The sequence below is a fragment of the Pyxicephalus adspersus genome, chromosome 6, assembly GCF_032062135.1.
Source record: "Pyxicephalus adspersus chromosome 6, UCB_Pads_2.0, whole genome shotgun sequence".
Taxonomy (NCBI): domain Eukaryota; kingdom Metazoa; phylum Chordata; class Amphibia; order Anura; family Pyxicephalidae; genus Pyxicephalus; species Pyxicephalus adspersus.
Window position 1 is genome coordinate 19,988,490 of NC_092863.1, and position 27,716 is coordinate 20,016,205.

General features: G+C 37.2%; 1 protein-coding gene across 1 annotated transcript in view; it reads right to left on the reverse strand.

Annotated features, from left to right (window-relative positions):
- Window positions 1-27,716, reverse strand: part of TBKBP1 (TBK1 binding protein 1) — a 55,062-nt gene extending 27,346 nt beyond the window's left edge. The window contains exons 1-6 of the mRNA XM_072414893.1: window positions 27,163-27,716; window positions 18,523-18,618; window positions 16,636-16,734; window positions 11,533-11,683; window positions 10,129-10,325; window positions 7,481-7,542 (exon numbers count right to left, since the gene is read on the reverse strand). Coding sequence (XP_072270994.1) covers window positions 7,481-7,542; window positions 10,129-10,325; window positions 11,533-11,683; window positions 16,636-16,734; window positions 18,523-18,618; window positions 27,163-27,390 — 833 coding nt within the window. The 5' untranslated portion in view covers window positions 27,391-27,716. The remainder of the gene's footprint in view (window positions 1-7,480; window positions 7,543-10,128; window positions 10,326-11,532; window positions 11,684-16,635; window positions 16,735-18,522; window positions 18,619-27,162) is intronic.

Sequence of the window (27,716 nt, forward strand, 5' to 3'; positions counted from 1 at the left end):
TGAGATCGAGTGACATAGATGGGGAAAAAGATTGCAGATCTCACTGCGCATACATGAGATCATCAATTTTTTTCTTCCAATAAAGAAATGGCTCTTTCTGCACATGCCTTTAGATCAAGGCATGCACAGAAGGAGAAGCAGCCAAGGGCCTCCTGGGATTGCCACCTGCCCTGACCTGTGCCTGGACATGGACTACTCCTGCTTGCTACCTGCCCTGACCCGTGCCTCGATTCCGACTAAGCTTGTTTGCCGCCTACCCTGACTGGTGCCTGGACTCTGACTACACCTGTTTGCTACCTGCCCAGACATGTTCCTGGAATCTAACTCCATTGGCCTGCCACCTGTCTCCACACTGAGGCCGCTGCAGCTTTCCTCCTTAGGTAGGGTGACCCCGGGGGTCCCGACCTGGTGACCCCACAGAAGAAAAAGTCTAGTGGCCTCAAGGCTACTGGCCCATCACCCCTTGCAGGGTGCCCTGGTGAAGACCTAGTGTCATTTAGACTCCACGTCTTGGGTGATCCCGTGTTACCTGCCTGTGGAGACCCTGACACCAGTAAAGGGGTACAAACTTTTCATAGGCCTTCAAGAGATTGCATTTCTCATATCAAAAAAGAAATAGAACACCAAATGATGGACAGATCCATGAACTTGGGAACAGAGATTGCACAAATTGAATTTATAAATGATGAATCAATTATTGAAGCACTTACACCAAAAAATAAGAATTTTTAGGGGATCAATACATATATTTACTAAAATAACTAATTTGCTCTAAAAACCAAATATCTTTTTTGATAAAAAAATTAGGCCAGAATACTGGCCCTAATAAACAGGAGGACATTGTCAATCTAAAACGTGTATACAAATTCAAAGGTTTCTTACATTAAACATGCAGCTTAAACTTCCAAATGGTCAAACAGAAGGCTCTGCAATAATATAGTACTCTATATACAGGAGTATACTCCATATATACTTGAACTTAGGAGCAATATGTACACAAAACGGACACTGCCTCTGTTAAATATCCCTTAGTAACATCTTGTCCAAATAGGATCTGGTTGGTGTCAGGTCAGTGGAGGGGAACAGAAACAGGGCAAAACTTATTGGTAGTTAACAGGTGAATATACTTGTATACCTGGAGGGGAATAACTCCCTGTAGATCAGCAGGTACATATTTGTCTATCCTCCACCTTCTTTCAGTGTCCACCAGTAACAAGTAGGACCAAGCAAAGCCACTAACAAAGTTAAAAGAATGTCAGATTCTCTCCATGTCTGTTTCATGGCATTCACCAAACGCTATAAGGGCAGACTGACATTTACAAAATCAGATCTCAATGTTCCTCTGAGCGCTACAAAAGTTTCATGGATGGAAACACAAAACCCCTGGAATAGCCTGGGCTGTAACTTCTTCTTTTACAAAACTGCAAATCTTGTCATACCTTTGCTTGTAGATTTACAGTAGAGGCAATGGTTAAAACCCCCTAGATTTGTTTTTCTTTTGAAGGAGTAGAAAGAGAACGTCTGCTTAAGTAATAGAAATTTATTTTTTTCTCATTATTCTGGCAGAGATTTAAACCCTTCCCTACTATGTAAAAAATAAAAGAAAATGCTTTAGATACACTTTAATTAGAACGTACAAAGAACATCAAAGAGACAAACTACAGGTTTGCTTGAAAAGTTCCACTTTCTAACTGTGAAGTATTTCTTCCTATTATACTTACAGTTCAGAAGAAATTGCAAGTCCACCATCATTCAGTAGCTGAACACAATATCATTTATATAAATAAAAAAGTCAAACATACCAAGAGTGACTATCACACCTATTTTAACACTCCCCTCCCTAATTTATCAAGCTGCAGTTTTAAGTTAAGAATAAACGATAACAGGAAACGCCACACGATTCTTCAACACAAAGAGATAAGTTTTTTTAGTATTATCAAAAAAAAAAATGATAATAATGTTATATAGAGCTCAAATCTAATCTTGTCCTAAAATTGGGTCATTAGTCCTCTTGAATTGTACAGTTTGATTGTTAATAGTAGATTTAGTGGTCTGATGCTGGTGTGGCATGCGTTAGCAGATAGCATTCTCCAATAGGTGCAGGAAAAGTTCCCTATTGCATGTATGATGTGGGTGCATACTCTTATGGCTAACTTAGTTATACCTGAGCTGAATATGATGTAGCATTGCCAAAGGATGCCTTAGGGCTTCCATTATTTATGTTCAAAACACTAGGGAGACTATTTATAAAACAGGTAATCTGACATTTCCTCAAACATTCCCCAGTGGGAATTTGAAGGGAATGTCAGATTTCCTGTTTTCTGAATAAAGCTCTAGATGAATGTATATTTTCCCATGTAGCCTAGGGAGAAAATTGCCCCTTCTGCACATGCCTGAGAACAAGGCATGTGCAGAACGAGCAGCTAGAGCTTCCTGAGATGCCTGACGTAGGTATCTTTGGATGCTCTGCGCTCCCATTAAGTCTTGATCGCCGCAGCAAAGGGTGTTCCACCTAATAAAAAAAAATCATTTTTACCTTACATAGAAGGGTTATCTACCCTTCTATGTAAAGTAAAAATTTTGAGTTTAGGTACGCTTTAAGCTATGTAAACATGTCAGATAATAGTCAAGCACCACTGTTTATCTTGGGTAAAAATATGACCTGTGTACAGCATTCCCCAAATGTTGTTCAATAATTCCACCTTGGTGGATTATTGAATTGCCAATGAGGACTGACCTTATTGTTAAGGGGCTAAAAGGTAAAGGTAAGGTATTGCTAAAGGTAACATTCCCTTATCTGTCACTGTGGTCTTCACCTTTAAATAAGTCCCTGTTCAACCATGAAATTCTAGTTAGTTTTCTCTGTATTAGGTTGCCCCAGGGCTTGTGTATGCATTGGATGATGCCTTGTTGGGCAAAAGATTTGCAGGTGATCACAGAGCTCTCTCAACAGAAAGAGCTCAACTGAAGACCCAGGGTCCCCCCCTGGTCTAGGTAAAAGTTAATTCAGGTAACAAAGCCAAAGATCATACAAAGGTTGTTAGGCAGACAGATAATGCAAAGAGCCAGAGTTCATAAACAAGAGGTCAGTGAGCAGGACGGATAATTCAAGGAGTCAGAAATTTCCTAATCAGGTGGTCAGGCAGAGGTCCATCCAGACAGCAAGAAGGGGATAGTCAAACAGTGGCAAGGTCAACAACAGATAATCAGGAACAGGCATTAATCAAAGACAGTGCAGTCATGTTCAAGTACAGCTGACATACAGGAACTAACCAGTCAGAAGTCAGAAAGTAAAGGGCAAGGCAGGATCAAGGGAGATAAGGATTAGCTGACATTACTTCCATACACGCTCATGTCAAGCCTGGTGTCTTACTTTAAGTTGTAAAAGAAGCAAGCTGTCAGGATAAATTAGATCCCTTTTTCAGGTGTTATGCAATTTTACAAATAGTTCTGAAACCCATGTATTTAAGCACAGAGAAAAAGAGAAAGGAAATAAAACTATTTTCTAGACATACTCAAATACTGTTAATAAATAAAATAATTGGTTATTGCACATAGAAAACAAAATATTATTTTGGCACAACTTCTCAAAATGTTGGGACATGGGGCCTGATTTATTAAAGCTTTCCAGGGCCGGAGAAGATACACTTTCATCAGTGTACCTGGGTGATCCAGCAAACCTGGAATGGATTACCTAAAAGTCATTTGCTATTTTTTAGCAAATGTTTTCGATCCTAGACCAGATCCATTCCAGGGTTGCTGGATCCCTCAGGTTCACTGATGAATGTGTACCTCTGGTCCTGAAGAGCTTTAATAAATCAGGCCCATTGTCTTTCAGCTGTCAACTGGTACTTTATTATTTATTTTATTATTTTATTTAAAAAAACAGAAGTGATATGTTATGTTAGACAGCAGATGGCGCTCAATAACAGAAGTGCTTTATAAATCAACCATGAGAATCATTTGTCAGATACTCTGGTATATGAATGATTGACTTGTTCTGTTTAATCAGGTACTGCAAAGAGTTTGCATGTGGAAGTCAGAATGCTGCAAAGTTTCCTCTTCACATAAGAAAATAGTTAAAGTGTATATTTAAAAAAAAAATATAGCTACAACAGGTAGACAAAAGAGCTTGTTTTAGAAATTTCCTCTCACTCCTGCTGGGGACAATCTTCTATCAGACAGTTAGTAAAGGGAAAAACTGCATGTACACAGACATTGAAGGTAAAAAGCTGACAGGTTCTAACTTTTTCCCTAACTTTAAAACAAAAATTTTACCGGTGTTGTTTCAGAAAGATTGAAGTATATACATATTATGTTGCCTACCCTGTTAGTTGCAGAATATACACACGTCAGGAATTTATTCATTTATTTTTAACTATGATATTAGTAGAAATAAAATCAGAATGGTAAAAAAAACAATGCGAAGACATTTAGTAAAATGCTGGATGCTGTCATTTGTTAAAATGAAAATATCAGGGATTATTTCACCTCAGCAGGTAAAAATGACTATCTGACATCAACCAAACACTTAAAGATATTCACAGACATGAGATCACATTCACATACTCTTGCTTTTTTCATATCTAGGCGCACCACACATGACTGCTAGCTCATCTCTCCCACAGTGAACAAATAAATTAAGCTGCTAAGAAAACCTTCCTCATTACTGTTCCTCACTGTGATAAGAGGCACTGGAAATGTATATAGGTTTTGCTTTTCTGCTCCCCCTCCCACTTCCTTTACATGAATACAATCAGGAATGCAGGAAAGCTGCTCCATCCTGGTGCCTCAGCACAATCCTCATTTACTTGTAATAATATTAAAAATGTGACTGATAACACATTTGTAATGTGGATTTGGATTAAAAGTAATGTTTGTAGGAGTAATCTACATCAAAATCTCCCATTTAGCTTAAGCCTTTGTGTTTATGAGATCATCTTCCGAAATTACCCCTAACCGTTTAAATTTGACTTGTATTTTAAACTTGACTGACTTAGGCAATAGTTGTTGATTAGGCATGGAACAGGATATTTTACATAGGGTAAAAGGAATTTTAAATTCCGTGGACCATTAATATGAACTTTTTTAAAAGATAAATACATTTGTAAAATAATGTCCTTCCTGATGGTGCTGACAAGGCCTGGGGAGGCTCTGATTCATTGATCAGCTCACTGGTAAGTGAAATATTATTATTGTTACTATTATCATTAGTTGCATTATCTTTGGTATTACGAAAAAAATGCCAAATATTTGTTTGCTTTTTTTCACTCATTATGGGTTTATTACATTCGAATCTAAGACCAAACAAGAAATGATAGTTATCAAAGTCAAACTATTTGATGGCATTAAATATAACAGTTAAAGATAATACACAGTTACGGTCATACTTACCTTAAAGAACATCTGAGAAACAAATAAAGTAAAACACTCGGGTGAGAATCGGTATTGGAGGAGCGGGGTGACTGTTGTAATGGTGAAAACAATACTGAAGCATACGGCTCGGCAATGGTCGCCTCATACAACTTAAGACTAAACTGGCATCACGCTGCGCCTCCCTTGTTTTTCCATCTCTAGTACAGTTCATGAATTTAGTGCAATATAAAGGTGAAAACTGTCATTCAAAAAAGTGAATTTATTAGAATATTATTTTTTTTTTTGCTATTAATAAAACATAAAAATTGCAAATATTGTCCAAATTTTTCTGTGGACCACCAAAATTTTCTCATGGCCCAACCTGCTCTAGGGAGTGACACTGAGGATATCTGGAGAAAAAGTCTCAAATGCAGAAAATTTTTTACAGTAAAGACTGAAAAAATGAGGAAAAAAAATCATTTTGGAAGTAGCCAGTTTTATTGTTTAAAAAATAAGCTTCTAAAATGCACATAACTGCCTCTTAACATTTTGTAAGTAATAAAAAATATTGATATTGTTAATCTAAGCAATATTCAATTGCCTTTGGGGATCAGGAAGGAATTTCTTTCCTCTGATGGAGCAAATTAGACCACATTTGCTATATTTACCTTCCTTTGGATCAGTTTTGGGTTTATAGTTATGAATATGGAGTTTTTAATTTATGTAACTATATCAATTGTCCATCATGTGACTTCACTATTCTTAGGACTAGACACTGAAGCGTGAAACACTGCTGCTTTACGTGCTAATTTAAAAAACGCCTTTTGGTGCTTCATTTATGAACTCTATCTATGAACTCTAGCATTTATTATTTGTTGTGTCATTAGTCATTAGTTATAAGACTTTTTCCTTAAATGTGAACAAGCAATTTTCGTGCCATATACTTTACATGACTATAGATCAGGCATGGGCAAACTACGGCCCGCGGGCCATTTAAGGCCCATTAGGTTTGTTAATCCGGACCGCGGATTGTTTATTGGTCCGCGGCTCTGGCCAGTGCCACCCCAAGCAGGGTCAGGAGAAGGACCCTGCTGGGGGGGCGTACCTGCCAGGGCAGCGGACCATGTCCCCTATACAAATCCCAGGCTCAGATCTGGAAGAGTGGGCAGGGTTATGTCATGAGTGACACCAGTCTCGGCGCAAAACATTTGCCCACCGCTGCTCTAGAACTTGTCTACTCTCTCTGGCTGTCAGAGTGAGATCTAGACTGGCTACAGAGGGCTGGAGGAGAGATTGCCAGTTCCAGACAAGGAGCCTGTGTGCGCAGACACTGCAGGGGGAGGTAAGACCCTTTCTTCCACTCTGCATAAGAACACACCGCTGCAGCAGCAAAGGGGCACATGCCTTGTGCACATGCTTGTTCCAGCCTTGTATACTAATCTACACCTATAGGAGCTAAGCAGCACATGGGTACCAAAACATACCTGCCTGTGATGACAAATCTTACATTTATTACTAATATGACATGAGATCACCGCCTGCTCTGATCATTCTATCTCCTGCAATGCATTTTATAGTTCAGCATTCTTTAATAATTATTAATACATGTTATATTGAACATATCCCAATCTCCTGAATCCAGTGCTGTGTACGAATTCCTTTCCTGCATGTTCCTGATTTTTGATGATTGAATTCCCCTTTGTGAAAAAATGATCCGGTAAATGTCTCATTTATTTAAACTTATTTATCTGGGGTTCACTCTCGGCATATTTTAAGAATGGCTTTGCGTTAGATGCCACTGACATTGAAGTTGAGTTTCTCTACTGTGTTATTAAAAATGCATTTGGAAAATAATTTTGTAGAATAAGCCCTACATATTCATGTATTGCTACTTGTTAAGGGCCAAAATCTTTTATGTAAAAGTTTTTCCATGTCATTTGTATTAGTTCACACTCCAGCAATTCATCCATCTGATTCTGGCCCGGCCCTTCTGTGAAAATTTAGAACCAATTGTGGCCCCAGAGTCAAAAAGTTTGCCCACCCCTGCTATAGATTCTCATCTGCTTTTGAAAACGTCATTACAAACATTATTCCAATACAGGCAAGAGGATAGTAGATCACTTACTGGTCATCTCCCACCTCCTTCAGCCATGCCATCTCCCTCTGGGTCTGTCCAGTAGCCAGTTCCTTTGGGTACAGAAACACATAAATATGTCAGCAAACTACATTTCTGAAAGAGGGATCATGGTATTAGCATTATGTGGCAATATATATGCATTATCTAATGCAGTATAAAAATATCTTATATCTCACAAAATTATGTATTTTACAAATAAAAACGTTGCAGGAAAAGAAATAAATGTGATACACCTACCAACCATTTCCAGAGTCATCATCTTTTATGAACAGGAGCAAGAAGATAACTGGACTATGGGTGCAATGGTAGCACATTTAAATCTCTTAAATCTTCCCTCCCTGTTTGCAAAAAAGAACCTTCTAGTATATTATTCACTGGACCAATCCTAAAAATTTTGGCCCCGCTCCCTTTTTTAGGGGACCTATCATGAAGCTTTACACAAAACATAAACATGTAACTTTGGGGGACATATTTAACATGCAGCATTAAACATAACTTATTGGCTTTATTTAATATAAAAAATAATTATTAATGAAAATGTATAAAAGTAACATTTTTAAGTGAACACTGAACAATGTAGAAAAATACACAATATAGTAGAATACACAAAAAGAAAAAAAACAGTATTCACATAGGGCCTGATTTATTAAAGTTCTCCAAGGCTGGAGAGGATACACTTTCAGCAGTGAACTTCAGTGATTCCGCAAACCTGGAATGGATCTGGTCCAGGATTGAAAACATTTGCTAACAACTACCAAATAACTTTTAAAAAATCCAATCCAGGTTAGATGGATCACCCAGCTTTGCTGTTGAAAGTGTATCCTCTCCAGCCTTGAAGAGCTTTAATAAATCAGGCCCATAGTATCTACATATATAGTAAGTACATCATCTGTAAAGTAAATGAAATGCAATGCAAAAAATTATGGCAGCACATTAAAATTATAAAATATTTCCTGAAGTAATAGCTATTATTGGTATTAAAGTTTTAAGACATTTTCAATATTCATTTCAATTTTAATTATTATTCTTCCTTACATAAGCCTTGTAGCCATTTCAGGCTGTCTGCTGCTTTGCACAATCTAAAGAAGGAAAAGAAATATAGACACTGCTCTTTGTATATCAATTGGGTTTGCCACTCCCCACTCATGAGCCCATGAATAATATTAAGAAGCACGAAAAAAGAAGAGGAGAAAGAAGGGTGTTTTTATGGCAAATGTAATTTATGTTCTAATTGTACGATTTACAGACATTAAGAATAGAACAATTCTATTACACTCGCACAATCTAAAGAAGCCATTTACAAGATAAGCGCTCTCCTCATTATCACCGTGCAGACCGACCTGGAGGATCATCTCATTTCTGAACATTATTAATCATCAGAACTTCAGTACTTTTTATTAAAAAATAGCGATAAATAAAGGGTAAAAAAATCTTTTAATACTGCAAAACAAAAAAAGATGAAAAAAGTTTTTAAAAAACCCTATCCAAAGTGGTGAAGAATGTCCATCTTTAAAATTTTGTTCATCACACGTACTTTCAATTTAAAATCTGATCAGATAGGGGTCTGATAATTTTTTGTGTAAAAACTATGTTTAACTATATGTCTCTAGTAGTTAGTTACATTTCTGTAATTTTAAGTTGAATATTCCTCAATAACACATAAACAAGCCAACAGAAAATCGGTATTCCTATTTAAAAAAAGTGCCACATCGCAATCACCAACATTAAATTAAATTGGTATGATTTTATAGTCACATAAATAGCCCTGTAAAAAAATATATAATATTCTATTACAAAAACCCCCCAAAAAACTAAACCTAAAAGAAATGCATATGAGATTTATGTGCATCATTTATTACTTCTATCTTCTTCCTCCTAACATAAATAATTCCATCTTTACTACATCTTTAATTTACATCTTTACTTTGGTCTGGTCTGTCCAAAGAACCATAGGTCTGATTTGTTAAAGCTCTCCAAGACCAGAGAATCTAGAATTTCATCGGAGAACCTGGGTGAATATGCTTTTTATTTTTCTTAAAAAGTGTAGTAAATCTCCTGAAGAAGTGAATAGTAAATGCAAAATGCAAAGATTAGTTCCATTGATGTGGATTTGAGGAGAGTAAAGGCTCTAAATATTTTGCTGATTTTACACGAGCAATATGTATAATATTAAATAATAACACAATCAGCTTAATCCAATGGACACAGAATGTATAAAGGCAGATGTTGATTTTCAAGATGATGAAAAGTGTGAATGTTTGCAAAACCACCATTATTAGATCATTACAAACTCCGCAAAACCTGGCACAAGTGTTGTTAGGGTTACAGGGTTGAATGTGTAAATCCCTGGAGTAATAAATGTGGATGACAAATGGTGTCAAAGGTCCTTCTGTTTATGGATAAATTCTGTCAAACACATGCCCTCTACTGGGCCCGCACATAAAACAGTACCATGGTGGTAACGAGTGTACTGATTTTTCAAACCCTTGCCAAAACAGTTAAGATAAAACTGGCTAGTATTTGTTAAGACGTATGTGGTTATAGCCTGTACCTGAACTGAAGAAACCACAGAGATTTTTATAACAATATTGGACTCATTTTCCACCAGGAATTATCTCTTTACATGTCCTTCTAACCTGCTCCCGGGCCTCTTGCAATTGCTTTAACTCTTCCTCCAAACGCAGTATATCCTCTTTCAGCTGTTTTTCTCTGTGCTGAGCGTTCTGTAGATCCCTCCTTGCCTCCTCCAGTTCTGCATCCCGTCTCTGTGCTGCCATGTCACGTTGCAAGTCCAGACTGCGAGGAGCCTGCCAGTTCATAGGATGTTCTAGAACTGAATGGATAAAACAATAAAAAAGTATGTCAGGGCAACAAAAAATACAGAGCATCTCCACAATACTTATACCTTTCCCAGTGTTTTATCCCTTTGAATTGCCTGCAGGCACAGAAAAATACCTTCTACTGCATTACTGTGGACACGATTGGAGCCCTGTCAGCCCTGTCTAGTTTTCTCTTGACAAACTACTCAGACCTACCCACTCTCCAATCTCCAGAACATAAAGGCAAAACATAACAACCTTCCGACCTTCTTTTTCCTAATTGTGGAGCAAATGCACTCATATTCCCCATCTGAAGCACTGAAATGTTTACTTCTCTCTGCTCCCTGCCTCTGTCTCCCAGAAAATACTCTGTGTCTTTTGTTTTAAAACATGTTTACTGCTTGTCAGGTAACTGTGAAAATCTAAATGTCAATAGTTTGGCCACAGTTAGCTCAATTTCTTATAAGAAAACCATATAAGTTATTAATTTTTGAAATGGATGAAGAATTATGTAATGCTTAGTGGTTTGATCATATTACACCAACTGCAACAGTGTGGTAATTGTTTTCTATTAGGAGAAGTAGAAAGCTATCATTAGTACTAGCAATGAAAGTAAATGGAGTATAATTAGAAAAGTTAGAAAAATGCAAAGTCTAACACTACCCTGTGGGCTTTTCAGTTAGGCCACAAAGTTAAAGATCACCAGATTGGAAGATACCCTCCAAAATATTTAAAGGTCATAAAAAAAGTATTTGTATTACTAGTTATTATGAAGTTAGGCAAGATGACATATCAAGGGTAGAAACATACCACAATGCAATGACAGCCATCATAGAATCACACTTTGAAATTAATGCGTAATTAAACTGCATTGTTAGAGGGAAAACTTTATTATGAGATCAGTGGGTAGATTAATATTATTCGCAAGAAGAGCAATGTTATATTTAAAGTTGAAACTCCCACCTATGACACACCACTTTATTCAAATCTGACACGGTTACTACCTCTTGACAAGTCTCTATGCACTTAATGTATCCAAGTATTACTAAGAACTGGAAGTATTTCCACAATCAGAGTTAAAACCATCAGGGCATGTTTTATTCAGACTGGTTTAGATTTTACCAGCAAGTTAAGTAACATGTTGTATAGACTATCTCTATACAGTATACCTTATCAAGATTCCTTCGGCTTTTTAGGTTTCTCTAAAATCTAGTTACTTACCGTGTGACATGTCTGGCCCATGGTGTAGCGACAGGTATTGCATGTTTGGATTGGTGAGAGCAGATCCAGGGAACGGGTGAGGCTCAGTGCACATCTGTAACTGCTGCTCCAAAGACTGGATGTGGGCTACATGGGTCAGAACCAGGCCCTTCTAGAAGAATAATTACATATCAGTATATACAACATAATCTTACTTTATATTTCTTTACCTTTTTTTTTAAATGATTTTTAAACCATTATATTTATTTTTTTCTTTTCATTTATTTTATACCATTATGATAAAATGATATGTTAACACTTGTACAAGAATTGGCCTATTGGTACTTAAAGCTGACTTGTGGAGTGTTATGAAGTGTGTACCTTAAACCAGACCATGTATTAAAATGAGTTAGACCTCCCCTTCTCAAAGTCAAATTGCTAAAAAAAATTGCTTTAGAAAAAAACACACAAATGTAGACATTAATATATGAATATAAAAATTGGGAAGCTTGACACTTAAAGCATACGTGTCCATGCCTGTGGGTTTTCTTGGGTTTTCTGTGGTCATACACACCCAAGCAAAAAGCATTATCAAAAAGAGGTCAACAAAAGCAGATTCAAAAATTTCCCATGACAGAGTTTAGAGTACAATTTAAGTTTTACCTTCAAAGAAATATGAGGATTTTTCAGAATGTGTGATATAAACCAATAAAAATCAATGAATAGTAAAATCGAATTCAATAGGGTATTGTAGTGATTACGTAGACCTTTTTGCACTGTCCTAACTAAACTGAAGTTTTGGTTAAATACGGCTATCAGAAAAAGACAGAAAAAAGACAAAGGAGTGGATTTATTGCTTTGATAGGTCTTATGTTCATAAACATTTACTATTGAGTCTACTACACTTCACCTAAGGGACCTGACACAAAAAAGGTAAATCACATAGTTACTAATATTATTAACCATTATGCACCCATATCTGTACAAGATTTTAGTTAGACAAAACTGGGGCTGCCAGTCAAATTAGAACTGCTAAAACGTTAAGCTTTTTACAAAGTATAATGTATGGGTTGTAATTCTGTGCAGTAGCTGGAGGATTTCCTTGAAAGCTACATCCACTAAGAATTATGCTAATGCTAGTTCATATTCTGGGAAACGTAATTATTTTATGTCTCCAAAGCTGGGTCCTTGAGGGACCAAGTGGTGTAAATATGCTGCTGTTAACATAGCTAAAAATACCAAAACTAGTTACTAGCAGTGTCATGAAGGAGCAGGAGAAGTATTACCAGCCCACCACCACACTTTTCTGGCACTGCCATTGCTAGTTCCTAATTTTGTTACTTTTATCTGCTGTAACAGCATTATCTGTGAACCAAGATTCCAGCAAAATTTAGTTCACACTTAAGCTGGGTCTACACGAACGTTTTTGAAAACGCATGTAAACGTTCTTACTGCGTTTATTTGCATCTTTATGCACTTCTATTAGCGTTTAAAAAGCTTGCTTTTAAAATGCTGGAAAATGTCTATGCCGCGTTACGTGCTTATAAACACAGGAAAACGCTGAAAAACATGGGAAAACACCCTTATTGAAATTAATGGATGTGTTTACCCGCGTTTTCCAGCGTTTCTTTTTTTAAACGTTGCAAGCAGCGTTATAGATAATGATCATAAGGCTGGGTCTACGTATATACGTTTTCCGCACTTTTATTCGTTTTAAAGCTTGTCATTAAAACGCTGGAAAATGTCTATGCTGCGTTTTCTAGCGGTATTATCCAGCGTTAAAGATAACAGTCATAAACGTGCCTCAAGGAAACGTCCTGGTGTACATTAGCCTATTGGAATGCATTAGAATTTTAAACATGGGCTTTTAAAGCATCAGGGTAAACGCTGGGGAAAACGTCCGTGTAGACTAAGCCACTGAGGTGACAAAGTGAAAGTTACAAATCAGGCCTGGAAAAGTTGCAAGATCCAGCTCTGCAGCTTTATTTAGTAAACTGTAAATAGGGCTTTAAAAATAAAGACAGCAATATGAAGTATGACTAGCTGGTCATCAGTAACCTCAGACTCCACATTTATACATATATTCAAATTGGATTTGTCTCAGTACAATTCAGTGGGGTTTCCCTACAAATTAGGGTTCACTGGATTTGCCAAACCTTTAGCCACTGAAACAAAGGCAGAATGGCTCAATGCTTATGTACTGAATATATATATATATATATATATAGGCTCATTTTTGTTTATGATGTGGATTTGTAAGGGCATATGACTTATAGACTATATTTAAATGTTGTTTTGTCAAATAGTTAAAGTGTTATCGATTTATGAGCAAATAAAAGTCACACATTTTGTGATCACGTTTTTGTTTGCAGGTTTTGGTGTCACATGGTTATTGATTATTGCCATTTTTTAAATTGTTTCACATACATTTTTGTCATTGTTATATCACAGCAGTCAATGTGGGTGTAGACCTTTGATTTTGTATTTTATGTTAGGTGCCTAGCATTTATATGATTCAAAAGAAAATCTGTCACAAGTGAGGCTAGTTCACAGTGTTCTAGTACACAAAGAGACAGAGCCAGAATTAACTTTTAATCTTTCATTTCATGCTGTCATTGCGGAGTAACTGGCACTAGAAGAATCAGTGGCTTAGGTATATTATATCTAAATCTTTAATGTCTATAAGTGTTAACCTAGAAAGTGTTAATGTAACGCAAAAGCCAAATGAAATAGTCCATCTTTGCCTTCCATAATTCATACTACTTGTCCACAAAATAGTGGCATGGCAGGGGTGTATTATTTTAGCTCAATATACTTTGAGCTAAAAGCTTTTACTCTTTCTTCTCCAAAAGTTGGAATGTGTGCATAATAGAATGGTATTATAAAGCAGAACAGCAAGTAACACACATATAAATTTGCCACCCTCCAGAATAAAATAAATACAATGCTCAAGTGTATAAATTAACAAAGATTATTACTCACATCAATCCACAGCTTCACAAAACCCGTTCTCTTTACTCCTGATAAAGAATCTAAATTGACTAGTACTAATAATACTTCTCTATTACAATGTATAGTGCAGGGCAAACAGGAGCTTCTGGGTCTGCTATACATGATGATGTTGGTGAGAAGTACAGAAACAAGATATACTGCGGGACAAGAAAGGCTTTGTGGGGCCAGTTGTCATAACCGGAATCATTTGAAGGAAGACTGAGGGTCCATGGATTAAGATAAGCAATACTCTCTATAAAATCATTCCCCAGAAAAAAAGCATGTTTTCCCTAATCAGCTGTGGGGGAAGTTAGGTTTGTAAGCTGCACACAGCATGGTTGTCTATAAATTAATATTGTTTTTAAACACTACGGTTTAAAAAAAATGTTTAAGAGATGCTTACACAATGCACAATAAATGTTAAAGTGATATTGCAAGGCACTGGTGTGAGGAAACTCTTATAAGGACACATTTTTTAATAGACTAATAAGCCTAACTACAGAAAGTAACTTTAAAATGTCACCTTACAAAACTATTTCAGTGCAAAAGCTAAACACAACATGACTTACGAACTTCCCGTATTCCACACATATTCCTCACAGCTTTATTTTCCACTGTAATGAGGCATTATGTGTTTTGTGATCTACTAGTGAGCTTTTCACCTGTGTAGGCCTCGCCCACTCTCTGTTTCTTGTTCTTAAGACACGATATTACAACCTACTTTTATCTTACACTGCTTATTCTATCTTTACGCTCTTCCCACACATTTCCTGTCTTAGTATTTTATTCTGGTTCCTTTATCACCAGTGTTGCATTTTCCTGGTTCTGTCAAAACGTGCACCATTGACATGTCATCACTGGTGTAACTACTAGTGAAGCAGCCCATGCAGGAGCCCGAATACCTACTCTTCTTTCAACAGGGGCCCCCCTGTGGCACTTCTGCACTAACTTCTCAAAAGATGTATGGTGCAAGAAACCTTAAGAGTTGTGAGGGTAATTTACTTTTAATACAATGCTGTGTTACTCAACATGAGGAAGGGGCCGCATTTGACTCCTAATCAATGAGCACCAGGTCAGAAAAGAAAGGTGGACCAACCTCATACCGGTCAGAATGCTCATAGAAACCCCTTTCCATTTCTGACAGCTCCGAACATGTACATCAGAACTGGACAATGGAGCAATAGAAGAATGTGATTTGGTCTAATGAACCATTTGGATGACTGTTTGTGTCTGTGCTTCATTAACCTGGGAAAGAGACCTCAGCAAGATGCATTTGAAGAAGGCAGAGCAGTGGAAGTAGTGTAACTTAAAATATCTGCTGCTAATATCCTGGTGTCAGATAACACGGGGAAGGTTCCTATCTAGAAGCCTTTTCAGAGTTTTATTTGATCAATGTATTTCAGAAAGTTTTTACTTCAGAATTCAGCTTTATTCAACAAAATAAACAAAGCCTGCAACGCATATAGTTAGACTGTGTGCCATATATGAAGTTTACTATATACAGTAATAAACCCATCTTAAATATGACATAGTATGTGAAAAGACAGGTGCCCTCGACTATCCAGTTTCCAAACAGCAACATTTTTTTTTGTTTTTCTTTCTTTTTCAGTTTACTATTAGGCAGACCTCTGCCTAAAGAAAGCTCTGCTTTTCTGACATGCCCGTTTCGTAAACGCTAATGGCTTGAAAAAGTCATTTATATATAAATAATAAAAGAACACCTATCTGAACCTGGTCCCTGACACTTCCAGTTGGTATGGGTGATTTCACTATGCTTTCCAGCCAAAGCCATAAGCCAAAAACCCTGCAAGAACTTGCTGTCACCTTTTTCTAATTTAAATAATTCATTTTTACTGTTTTCTGTTACATGTAAGCATGTAATAGTAGTTTAGACTGGATTTCTATAGCCATGTGTGAATTGGTGTAATAAAGAGGTAATAATTATGAAAACAGAACGACTTTGACTGTCCTACTTAGTACAATTTTTAAACACATTTTTAATCCTGGGGAAAATCCCACACAACCATCAGGAGATGGTTGTATGTTATCCACTGTGCAGGGTCAGCTTTGCATATACAATTTCCTCTCATGTACAAGTATTTGGGAAATAAGTCTGTATGCTATCTGACTTACCATTTCAGTAAGCTCTTCATGCAGCTCACTTCTTTCTGCACACATTTTCTCACAAGCTCGCACGATTTCTCCCAGCTCTTCTTCCTTTTCTTGGTTGTTCTAAAGTTGTAGAAACAAAATATAGCTAAAATTGGATTAGTGCTTTCTTGGCACCTTGGGTCTCGTGTTTGAAAGTGTAAGCACTGGGAAAATTCTGCCCCCCCCCCCCCAAACAGTCAGATTTAGATATCTGGAAACTGATGGTGGAATCAGGAAGCAATTTTTAAACAAATTTGTGGCTACTCAACATAAATATAAACATTGTTATATTTTTTGAAGTTTTACCATATCAGGACTTTGATTAGCCCATAATAAGAGTGTGGAAACTGCTGAAGCACCATTAGGCTAAGAGCTCCTGGTTCAGAAAGAAGTCTCAAATGGAATAGAGCCAAGTATGCACTGTTTATTTTGGGCCCTCAGTAATTTTCCTTATGTGTCATATCCTCTGCTTTGCAGACTTTAGACCTTATGTGCTTTGCAGACATTAGACCTGCAGTCTTTATTATTTCTTGTTGAACAAAGCTCCAGCGTGATTGTAGGCTACTAAGCGTTGTTACCAAGATATGAGGTTCGCTGGGGGGAATCTACATGAAAACAATCCAGTCAGTAATATATATATAAAATGCCCTCTTCACATACACATACATGAGTTCATGAGTACACACATATGCACCTTCCCAATTCTATTTATACATGTTGGATAACCACATAGGTTACAATCTGATTGTATTATCTTCCTCGGATTTACCAACATTTGTGTGTTTCAAGAGACTTGAATATTGGAATACTTGAGTCTTACTGAAAAAACTGATTTGATAATTTGAGGAATGCCCTCATATAGTTTTGGGTAAATCTAAAGATGGTTGCACATAGAATATATGTTCCAATTATAATGTGTATGACCACCCAAAACACTATGCTCTCCCACCCACATCCACTTCCCCTTCCAGCATCTCCCTGTACTGCGCCTCTACTCAGCCTCTAGTCTTCTGACTGTTTTATGCTACGTATATCCCCTATATTGCACTTCTTTTCTCCAATTTAGAACCACCTATACTTTTCTTCCACTTCCTTTCCAGCCCATTGGCGCACCCTGATTGCATGATATAGCAAACTGTTCTGCATTTATGCCTTTTTTTTATTTTACTTCAGTATAGATATATATATATATATATATATAAATATATACATACATACATATATAGTGAAATTATATATATTATCCTGTTTGGGGAGGCTTCAGATGGAAACCACTGCCAAAAGCTCTTGAGCCACATAAACATAAGATTAAAGGGTTATTTTGATGACGTCACCCTAGGTTTGCAGCTACAAACACTATCATATGCAGAAAACGAATCTATCTCCATGTGTGCTGTTATGATAGGAGGGACAGCACTATCTTATGATAATATGAATGTGTCTGTTGTTTGTTAGCAAGTGACCCCTAATGAATCTATACTTATTTTGAAAAAAATATCACATTTGCCTTATATCTGGAAAAAAAATATTTTACCATGAACATTTTCAGATTTGTAAATGATCCCTATTGAGTACCATTATTATATAACTTGTCATGTTGTTCTATTTTTCTCTTGAGAATCACCCCTAGGAACAAGTGTAAGAGGTGGGTGTACTGTGCCAATGTATGCAATATGTCATTAATACTATAAGTAGTTACTCTAGCAAAGAGTGAGGGGGAGCAATGTCATTATTTATATATATACATGAGTCACCAGGGTAGCAGTGCTATCAGTAAAATATGTACATATGCAGAATATATACATATACATACATACATACACACACCCATCTGTTTGTAGGCTGCAGCTGGGTCAAGCAAACAATTACCTCATGTTGTGAGGCCTCAGTCCGCAGCAGAGAATCCTCCTTGGCATCATCATATGGTGAAAAGTTTTCATCTCCAAATTCAGATATTATAGGGTACTGAGGAAAAAAGTACACACAACAGTAAGCACGGGTGTATGCCAACTTTTCTTGTCAAAATGATTTATAAACCTAGTCGAATATTACAGATATTTACACACACAGCCTGATGGAAATCACCCAACTTTTCTTGCTTTCTGCAGTAGCTTTCTCTATTCAATAAAGATAAAATAAATAAGCAATGGTTCTACAAAACTAACATCTGAGCTGATCTAGTCTTTGTCATTTATTTCCTTTTTTGTTTTCTTAAAACTTTAAAAATATGGATGAACCCTTTTACAAGTTTGTTTGTTTGTATTGACTGATAACTTACCTGTCCTTGTCCTTACGTTAATGCTTTTTTTTTCTCATTTCTCAAGTAAACTTGTCATGAAAGTAACGTGGAAGATGCTCGGGCTGATGTTTTGAACCTTTGTTTGTTTCCAGGCTGTTGGGTAGGAACAATTTAAAACGACACATTGCCTTTCCCTTATTAGTCCAGCAATGACAGTGACACCTTTTTAAACTCCAGTAGGCAAGATGTGAGTGGGATGTCTATGTTACTGTTTGACAATATATATATATTTATATATATTAGTATAATGTAATGTGTAAAGGACCTGAATAAGTTTGTAAGAAAGAGTGTCCCTGCATATTTGCAGCTTTTTTGGGAGGATCCAGACCCCGAGAGTCCTAGAACAAACGGCTGTGCCAGGTACTCCATCCTGCCAGAAATACCTGGCTGGCCATAATAATAGGAAGTGCATATCTGGGTCGGGGGGGAGCTTGAGCCTGTGGCCAGGTAGCTCAGAAAGAAAGGCTGTGTGTAGCTCGTGTGCTGGTAAAGCCCAGGCGGTCTCCTAAAGTTTAGGTCCACATGACCACTATCTCTGATAACAGCATCAGCAAGAGAGCCAGGAGGCTAAGTTACATTGTTATTCAGGTTGAAAAAAAGACATAAATAAATTATGTTCAACGACTAGGGAAATAAACATACTACAAACCAGCATATCCCAAATAAAACCCTATAGACATAGTTGATCTAGAGCAGGGGGGTCAAACTCAAATACACAGAGGGACGAAATTAAAAACAGACCAAGTCGGAGGCCAAACTTGAAATGTATTGAAAAAATTGAGGAAGTTTACTACTTCATCCATAATTAACAAAAGCAAACCCCTCTACACACACTTTAGGGTTGAAAAGACTAATTTCTCTCTATTAATGTAGCCTGTGTGTTGTTCATCCTCCCATGTCACAAGTTTGTCTGACACTAAATAATACACTATGCAGTCTCTAATGTATTGAAAGAAACACAATGCCCCTGGTAGTCAGGGACCATGTGTGATAATTGCCTAGGCTTTGTGTCACATGATGGGTGTACAGGAATAATGCAATGTATTGCATATATTGAAAATGATGATGTGAGGCATTAACATGGAGATTCATGTGGATCCTGCCATCTGTAAGGAAATGAATAGAGATTCTCTGTGCATGTTCCAGCACACTATATTATATCCTCAGCCTAATACTGACTGTATGTCCTTCCAGCTATGTACTACAATCATAGAAATACAGTTGGGAGGATATAACCCATTGTTTCCCTGCTGCTGGTACTGCCTGATATAGAAGATTCAAATTAACCGTTGTGCCGCTTCTATCATTTGCATGCAGAACTAGTTACAATGTATTACTGTAGGGGCCCCTGATGTGTGAGAGGGGGGCAGGGAGAGGCAGAGATATCTCACCTACTGTTCCATAGATGCGAGTGATGCTGAGACTACAATTCCCGGCATTACTTACCCGGCGTCTATAGAACAGTCAATAGAACAGAACAACAATGCGGGGCCACGCATAGGCCGCTGGTCTATAGATGCGAGTGATGCTGGGAATTGTAGTAGCGACATCACTTGCTGCAATATGTAGTAGCGGACAGGCGAGCCAGATGTAATTCATTTTCTGAATTCTTTGGGGGTCAAAACTAAGGACCTTGCAGGCCAGAGTTTGACACTCCCTATCTAGAGAAAGGCAAAAAGCCCCCTATAAAGCATGGTTAAATATGCTCAAACAGCGAAAAAAACCCTTCCTCATCCTGTGCAGCAATCAGATGTTCCCTGGATCAACAGTCTCTATTATCTTTTCATTTTTTTTTTTTTACTAATTTTAATACTTTGTTATATTCTGTGCTTCTAGAAAAGCATGCTACTTTATCTTAAAGCAATCTATAGAATGGGCTAAAACTACTTCCTGTGGGAGCCTATTCCATATTTTCACAGACTTTATTGTGAAGAGTCACTTCCTTATCCGGAGCTTAAACTCTTTTCCTCCAGACGCAGAATGCCCTCTTGTATTTTGCAGTGACCTTAAAGTGAATGATAGTGAAGCGAGTTCCTTATATGAGCCATTTATATACGGTTATCAATTCATGGTATTTTTGCTTAATGGTGATGATAAAGATCTTCTGGGAACAAAAACCATGGATGATTGTCTTGTGTTCATGTTTTGTATGTCCAGTAAGATAGTTGGAAAACCACAAAGTGTTATCTAACAGAACTTCTGTCTGTATCTGTCATAACTATAGCACAATATAGTACACCACAATATTATAGTATTGACCTAACAATTTAAGGTTTTCAATTGTGTATCTATTGCGTTTTCCTGAAATCCCACATAGTATATACCAATCAGTATACATCCCCTGTGCAACCATCAATTAATCAAAAATGGCTTTCACTTACTGATAAGAATTTAATTTGCTATGCGAAAAAAGTTGTCACAAATTCTAATTCTGTGATTATAACCTACTAGCCTTACCCCACCAGAATGACATTAATTTAACTCCAAACACATCTTGTTTGACAAAGCTGTATATCCTTTTTCACATCCTTTAAAACAATGGAAACTCAGAGAGTAACAGGAACTAAAGGAATTCATGGTATGCCACTTCACCAGCAGAAAGAATTGTAAAAAAAAAAGAAAATTATTGTCAAAAAAATGATTTTTTTAAACTTTATTAAAGTTATGACAGACCTTTGATCATCCTAAGCCTAAAGACCCTATTTTATAGAGTGCAAGTGTAAAAACCTTTTTAAAGATTTTTTTGACTTTTAAAAGGGCTGCCCCCTAACATTGTCCTTGATCAAATTGGTCCTGTGAAGTTTTACTTAGAGAGAGACTGTGTGAAAGCAAACAGTTTCTGCCCTCGTCACAATAAAAATGGCCTTATTTTATCCTAACAATGGGTTTTATTTTTCACCTTAAGACACAGATGATGTGGTTTATTCCTACTCTCACTGACACCAATGACAGGACTTATTTTACTCCCAACGTTTTCCCAGTCCATGTCAACACCCTATTTTCTTTAAGATATAACATAGCTAGAGGGGTGACACTACCGACTATAACATCACAGTTTTTACTTGAAAAATATGGTCTACTTAGTACACATGTATCCTGTCTATGTTTGCTCATATTATATTTAAAACTTCTACTTGGACTAAAAGGTCTATTTTTCAGGGCTCTGCCTTCCTGATCTATTACTGCCCTATGTCTTTCTGTATTAGCAATCCTTTTAGCCTGTCCTGGTTACTATAAACTTTTATTCTCATTAGCTTTTTAAAAATGATTTTTACCTTTCAGTCAATATCTGTTTTATCTCTGTGCAATTTGCCAATGTGTGTGGATCGCAAGTGCTTAGGCCTATTTTCATTGACAGCCAAACTTCTATACATGTTCTAAGTCAGTAATTAATTGTCCCTCATTGGTTGTCCCTGTTCATGCATATTTATATTTTAGAACCACTGTAATTTTCCATTTCCATTTAAAAAGTGATACCAATATTAAATGTATCCCCCCCCTTAAATTGTCATAACCTACTTACATAGTTACATAGCAGGTTAGGTTGGACATAGTTGATCCACAGGAAGGCAAAAAAACCCTGGTACTATTTGCTACAACAGGGGAAAAAAAAATCCTTCCTCATTCCATGAGGCAATTGGATGTTCCCTGGATCAACAGTCTCTTATCTTTACATTAAAGCCCTAATACCCAGTTATATTCTGTGCTTCTAGAAAAGCATCCAGCTTTTTCTTAAAGTAATCTATAGCATTTGCTGAAACTACTTCCTGAGGGAGCCGATTCCACATTTTCACGGACCTTACAGTAATTTTTTGAAAGCTCCTTTCTTGTTCCTTATGGTTTCTTTAACATCAGCTGTGAGCCACATAGGTTTTAATTTTAGCCTCTTAAACTTATTACCCATTGGAATATAATTTTCAGTGTGCTTTGGTAGAAAACTTAAAACATTCCCATTTCTGTTCTGCGTTCTTTGAGGACAAAATTGTCTTCCAGTCTAAGTCACAGAGAGCCGCCCTTATTAATAGAAAAATTTGCTCTCTTAAAATTAAATGTTTTTATCTTTCCTGTTTTTGTTACAATACTTGTATTGTCTATTTCAGTCTTTCTATGTATTCACCCTGTGACCTGGTGTCAGAAGACCTGAAAAAGGAGACGTGGGTATAGATTTCCTCATTGTCCTGACAGGGCACCATATTGGTCTGTGGTTTGTTCCAGCACCTGGTTGCACCTGACATTTGATCATGGGGTGGAGATGAGGGACAAATTTTATTAACTTTCCCAGGATAATTTCCTGGATTCTGGGATAGCTGAGGCATATAGTTAGCTATGGTTCATTCCATTCATTTAGGTTAAGTTTGCATAAGTGTTTTTGTTAAGTTTGATGGCCCATTTGCCTTTACAGACTTTCAGACTATTGGAACTACTTGTCTCTGATTGTTCATGTGTGTTTAGGTGCTTGCAAGAATTATTTTCAAGTCATTTCATTGAAAAAAGTGAAAAAGAAAAAAAAAATTATTTGATAGGGTTTTGTTGCAGCTTTGCAGAATGGCACTGCCTGCCTGCCTACATTTTCTGGAACCTTTGTACACAAAATCAGTTCTACATTCCTCTGGATCAAGTACCACTTACCTCAAGTGTTTCCGAACTAAGTTTATTTTTTTTATGGACAAGATGCTAAAATTTCTGAGCCCCCAATTTTTTGACAGAAAGTCAACAGCACAGGAGTAAAGTTGTCTCCGGCAGTTGGTGCCTGAAGTTGTGTCACATATAGAACCAAGTTCTACACTACCTGGTGCATACATCATGCAGTTTAGTGATAAAACAAAAAGACGCCAGGAGCTAGAGCTTTTTTTGGCAAAAGAGACTTTACATATTTCTTTTGACAATCCGCCGGGTGACTTTTTGTTTTTTTCTGTTAGGCCTGCTTTAAACTTCTTCTGGATGATGGTATTGACTTATGGTAGGTACACATTTTTCTGCTGTTTTTGAAATAAGACTTTAAGTTCCATTGTCCAATATTTGTACACCTTTCTGATGAATACTTGCTCAGTCGCAAACAAGAACTCTCCTGACCTGTTATTGTCCTCTTTCTAACACTCTATTTTCCTAATATTCTGCATTAGTATTACCGTATATACCCGAGTATAAGCCGACTTTTTCAGCACCCAAAATGTTTGTCCTCTTTCTAACACTCTATTTTCCTAATATTCTGCATTAGTATTACCGTATATACCCGAGTATAAGCCGACTTTTTCAGCACCCAAAATGTACTCCAGTCAGCACCGGACCTGGCAGCCGCGTCCAGCGCTTTCTGTCCAGGCTGCAGCGAAAATACGCTTGCTCCAAATCCCCGGGGGGGTACGCCAGAGTTAAGCCGGCATAACCCTGGCGCCAACTTCAAAAGTACATAAAACATATTCAAAAGTACACAAAAAACCCCACTTACCTTGTTCCGTTGTCACCCCCCGGTGTCCTGCTGGTCCCCGCAGCTCCTCTGGACACGTCTTCTTTCTTCTGTCTTCAGCCGCTGAATGCAAAGACCATCTACGGGGTTTCCCGGTGACGCCGGTGCATGCGTCGGTTCGTGCGAGAGGAGCGGCAGGAAATTAAAATAATTTTGTATAGGATTCAATACAAAAAAGCTGTAATAAATCCAACACAAAGAAATCTTTATATAATATATATTTAATTTAACTTAAAAATAAGTTTACCTTTTTTTTTTTTTTTAGATTTTTGTGTTTTTTTTTATTTGAAGTTTAATATTAAATTTATTAAATGTATTAAATATTGGACATATTTCGGTGAGTTATGCCTAAGAATTATAAGCCTACAATGTAAAATAAATTTCCATGCAAAAAAAGTAATGCTTTTTGCGTGGAAATATGGACAGAATTAGAATGCTAGGGGGGCTACAATGGCTGAATGCAGTACCTCTTTGTACCGCTTTCAGACCCTTTTTCTGGACAGAATCATGCCGCCAGAGAGGTTAAAGAGAATTTAGTGGTTAGGTACGGTAAGTAGTATATCTACCTAACCACTAAATTCTCACTATGGTATTTCTTTACCGTATTATGGCTATAAGGGCTGTATTATGCAATTTTATTGGTATTTATTTTGAATATTGAAACTTGCCAGTAGCTGCAGCATTTCCCACCCTTGGCTTATACTCTACTCAATCAGTTTTTCCTATTTTCCAAGGTAAAAATTGGTACCTAGGCTTATTCTCGGATGGACTTATACTCAAGTTTATACGGTATGTATTACAGCTAGAATATGTATTACAGCTAGATGCCATTGTTACATTATCTTATTTTCCCAATGTGTGTCATTTCTGTTTACATGTCATAATTATCCTCCATCACTGTAAGACCCATTTACCTTGTTACCTATATGGTCAAAAGTTTGTTGACACCTGACCATTACACCTCGTTTTATGGACAAAAGTATGTGTACACGGCTTGGTTGCTGGGTTCAGATGTTTGCAGTGTGGGTATATTCGGTAGGTTGGTATAGGCATTGGAGAAGTGATCTCCTGCCTGATGCTTCCGGCTATAGTGCCAGCTTTCATGTCAGGAGAAGTGATGCAGGACACTAAGTTCAAATGTTGGGGAAATTCCAGATCACAATGACACCATAGGTAACAGTATAGTACCACAGTCTAAATTTTGTGGGCCCTTTAAAAAACTCCTGCTTCAATTTATAGGGGCTAAATGTAACAGAGAGCTCCATGATTGTGGGAGAGACAGAGAATTATGTGACATGGACAAGCTAGTGACCAGGATCTCCTACCAGCTTTTTATTGCTTCCACATATATTTGCAAATGTATGCTACAAAAACCTCTGTCAGGTAGTTTTTAGTTTTGTTGGCTGGACTGATGTTTTGATGGGGACAGTTTTTTGTACTGATTCATGATTATATTTTTGGAATATTGGTGCATGCTTGTTTTATCTTAATACACAAAAGCGTGGCAATCTGTCACAATTTCCCTAAAAAGGAACAGCTTTTTGGACAATACCACCATTTTTTAAAAGTAGTTTACATCACTTTCTAATTATCTGAGATCTGTACATCAATTCTGTGGCAACCAGGTTTAGAACACAGGCAAAACCCAGACTGATTGTGGACAGCCACAAAAGGTGGAAAATGAATTAGGAAGACTTTGCACAAATTTGCATGGTGCAACATTCAGAAATTGAGTGCAAATGCGTTCATAAATTCCCCCAATTTATCTTTAAACACTTTAATCACTGATACAAGTCTTGTATGACTCCTAACCTTTTATAGATTAGAGTTCTCGCTTTACAATATCACATAGCTCAGTCTATAACTGTCCTGTTGCCATGTATATTTGTTATGTTTTAATCCATTATATGATTACTGTTGTGATTATGGCTCCTTGATTGTCATTAAAAAATGTAATAAAAACAAATGTCCTGATGCCATCACCGATTTGCTATATGATCTGTTCTGTTATTTACTGTAACTTATCTGCCATGTTTGCATTACAAGATGGCCTAACCCATCTATTTTCATCATTGCTGCAGTACATGTTAAAGAAAAAGTAACCTCAAAAAAACACTATTTATAAAGCAGTGAGTCTGATATTTACCAAACATACTGTGAGATTCTTCCAGGTCCTTGTGTTTCAAGGTAATAAGTGAATACAATGCAATACAAAATATTTAGTGATGTCAGATGTTTCATAAATAGACCCATAAAAGTGTATTCCTTGGATTTCCCTTTGCTTTAGTCTTTCTTTTTCACTAGGCAAGCCATAAGGCCTTTGGTCAAACTACTGCCATGTCTTCTGGAATGCAAAGCGTGCCGCAAGTCAATTATTAATATTAAACAGGATTTATATAGCGCCAACATATTACATAAAAATGCATTTTTCTGTGCAAATGTTGATCCAGAAATCAAAGCAATCCCACCAAAATTTCAATGCAATTGTGTGCCTACTACAAATCTAAAAGGAGCATTACTTTGATGATTGCACAAATACATATTAAAAAGAATAACTGTTTTGGATGATATTTTCACTTGTTGCCATCCCTGTGATGTATGCATGTGAAAAAAGAAAATATAAAAAGGTTGCAATGCTATTATGACATATCCAGCATAAACCTCCTTCAGTTATCATACTATAATATATAATAGTAGATAATATCGCAGGCCCCTCCTGTACAATGTGTGCTGACATATTGCTCACCTTTATCTCATACACTTTGAGTTTCTGACGCAATGTTGCATTCTCTCTCTCCAGGGAACTTAGACGTTCTTTGATGTCACCGTACGCAGTTATTAATGCAAAATGTGAGGCTGAGCACATATCCCCTGACTGGTCAGTGTTGGGGCTGTCCACCCAGTCCTCCTCCTCTTCTTCCTCTTGGCTCTCCTGTGCAATGATACTGATGTCATCACCAAACACCGAGTCCATGGCCAGGTGCAGTGGGAGGAGCGAGGTGGCCCTGTGAGGACGGCAGCGTTACCTCAGACGTGTGGAGAGAAGTTATGGCGGGAGCTGGCCAGAAGTCTCAGGGACAGTGACAATGATGCTTTATGATAAGTTCCTGGCAATGAGGCATATCCTCTGTGGTAGCTTCCATTACATGAAAGAGGCGGCCTCTCCTAGCCTGAGAAACGCACAGTGTGCACCTTTACTGCACCGCATTGCTCTCCACTGTCACCAAGGCTGTGTTGTCTGGGAAGGCCATTTGTTATGATAAGGTCTGGCTGCTAGTGTCCTGCTGTATCACCATGCTC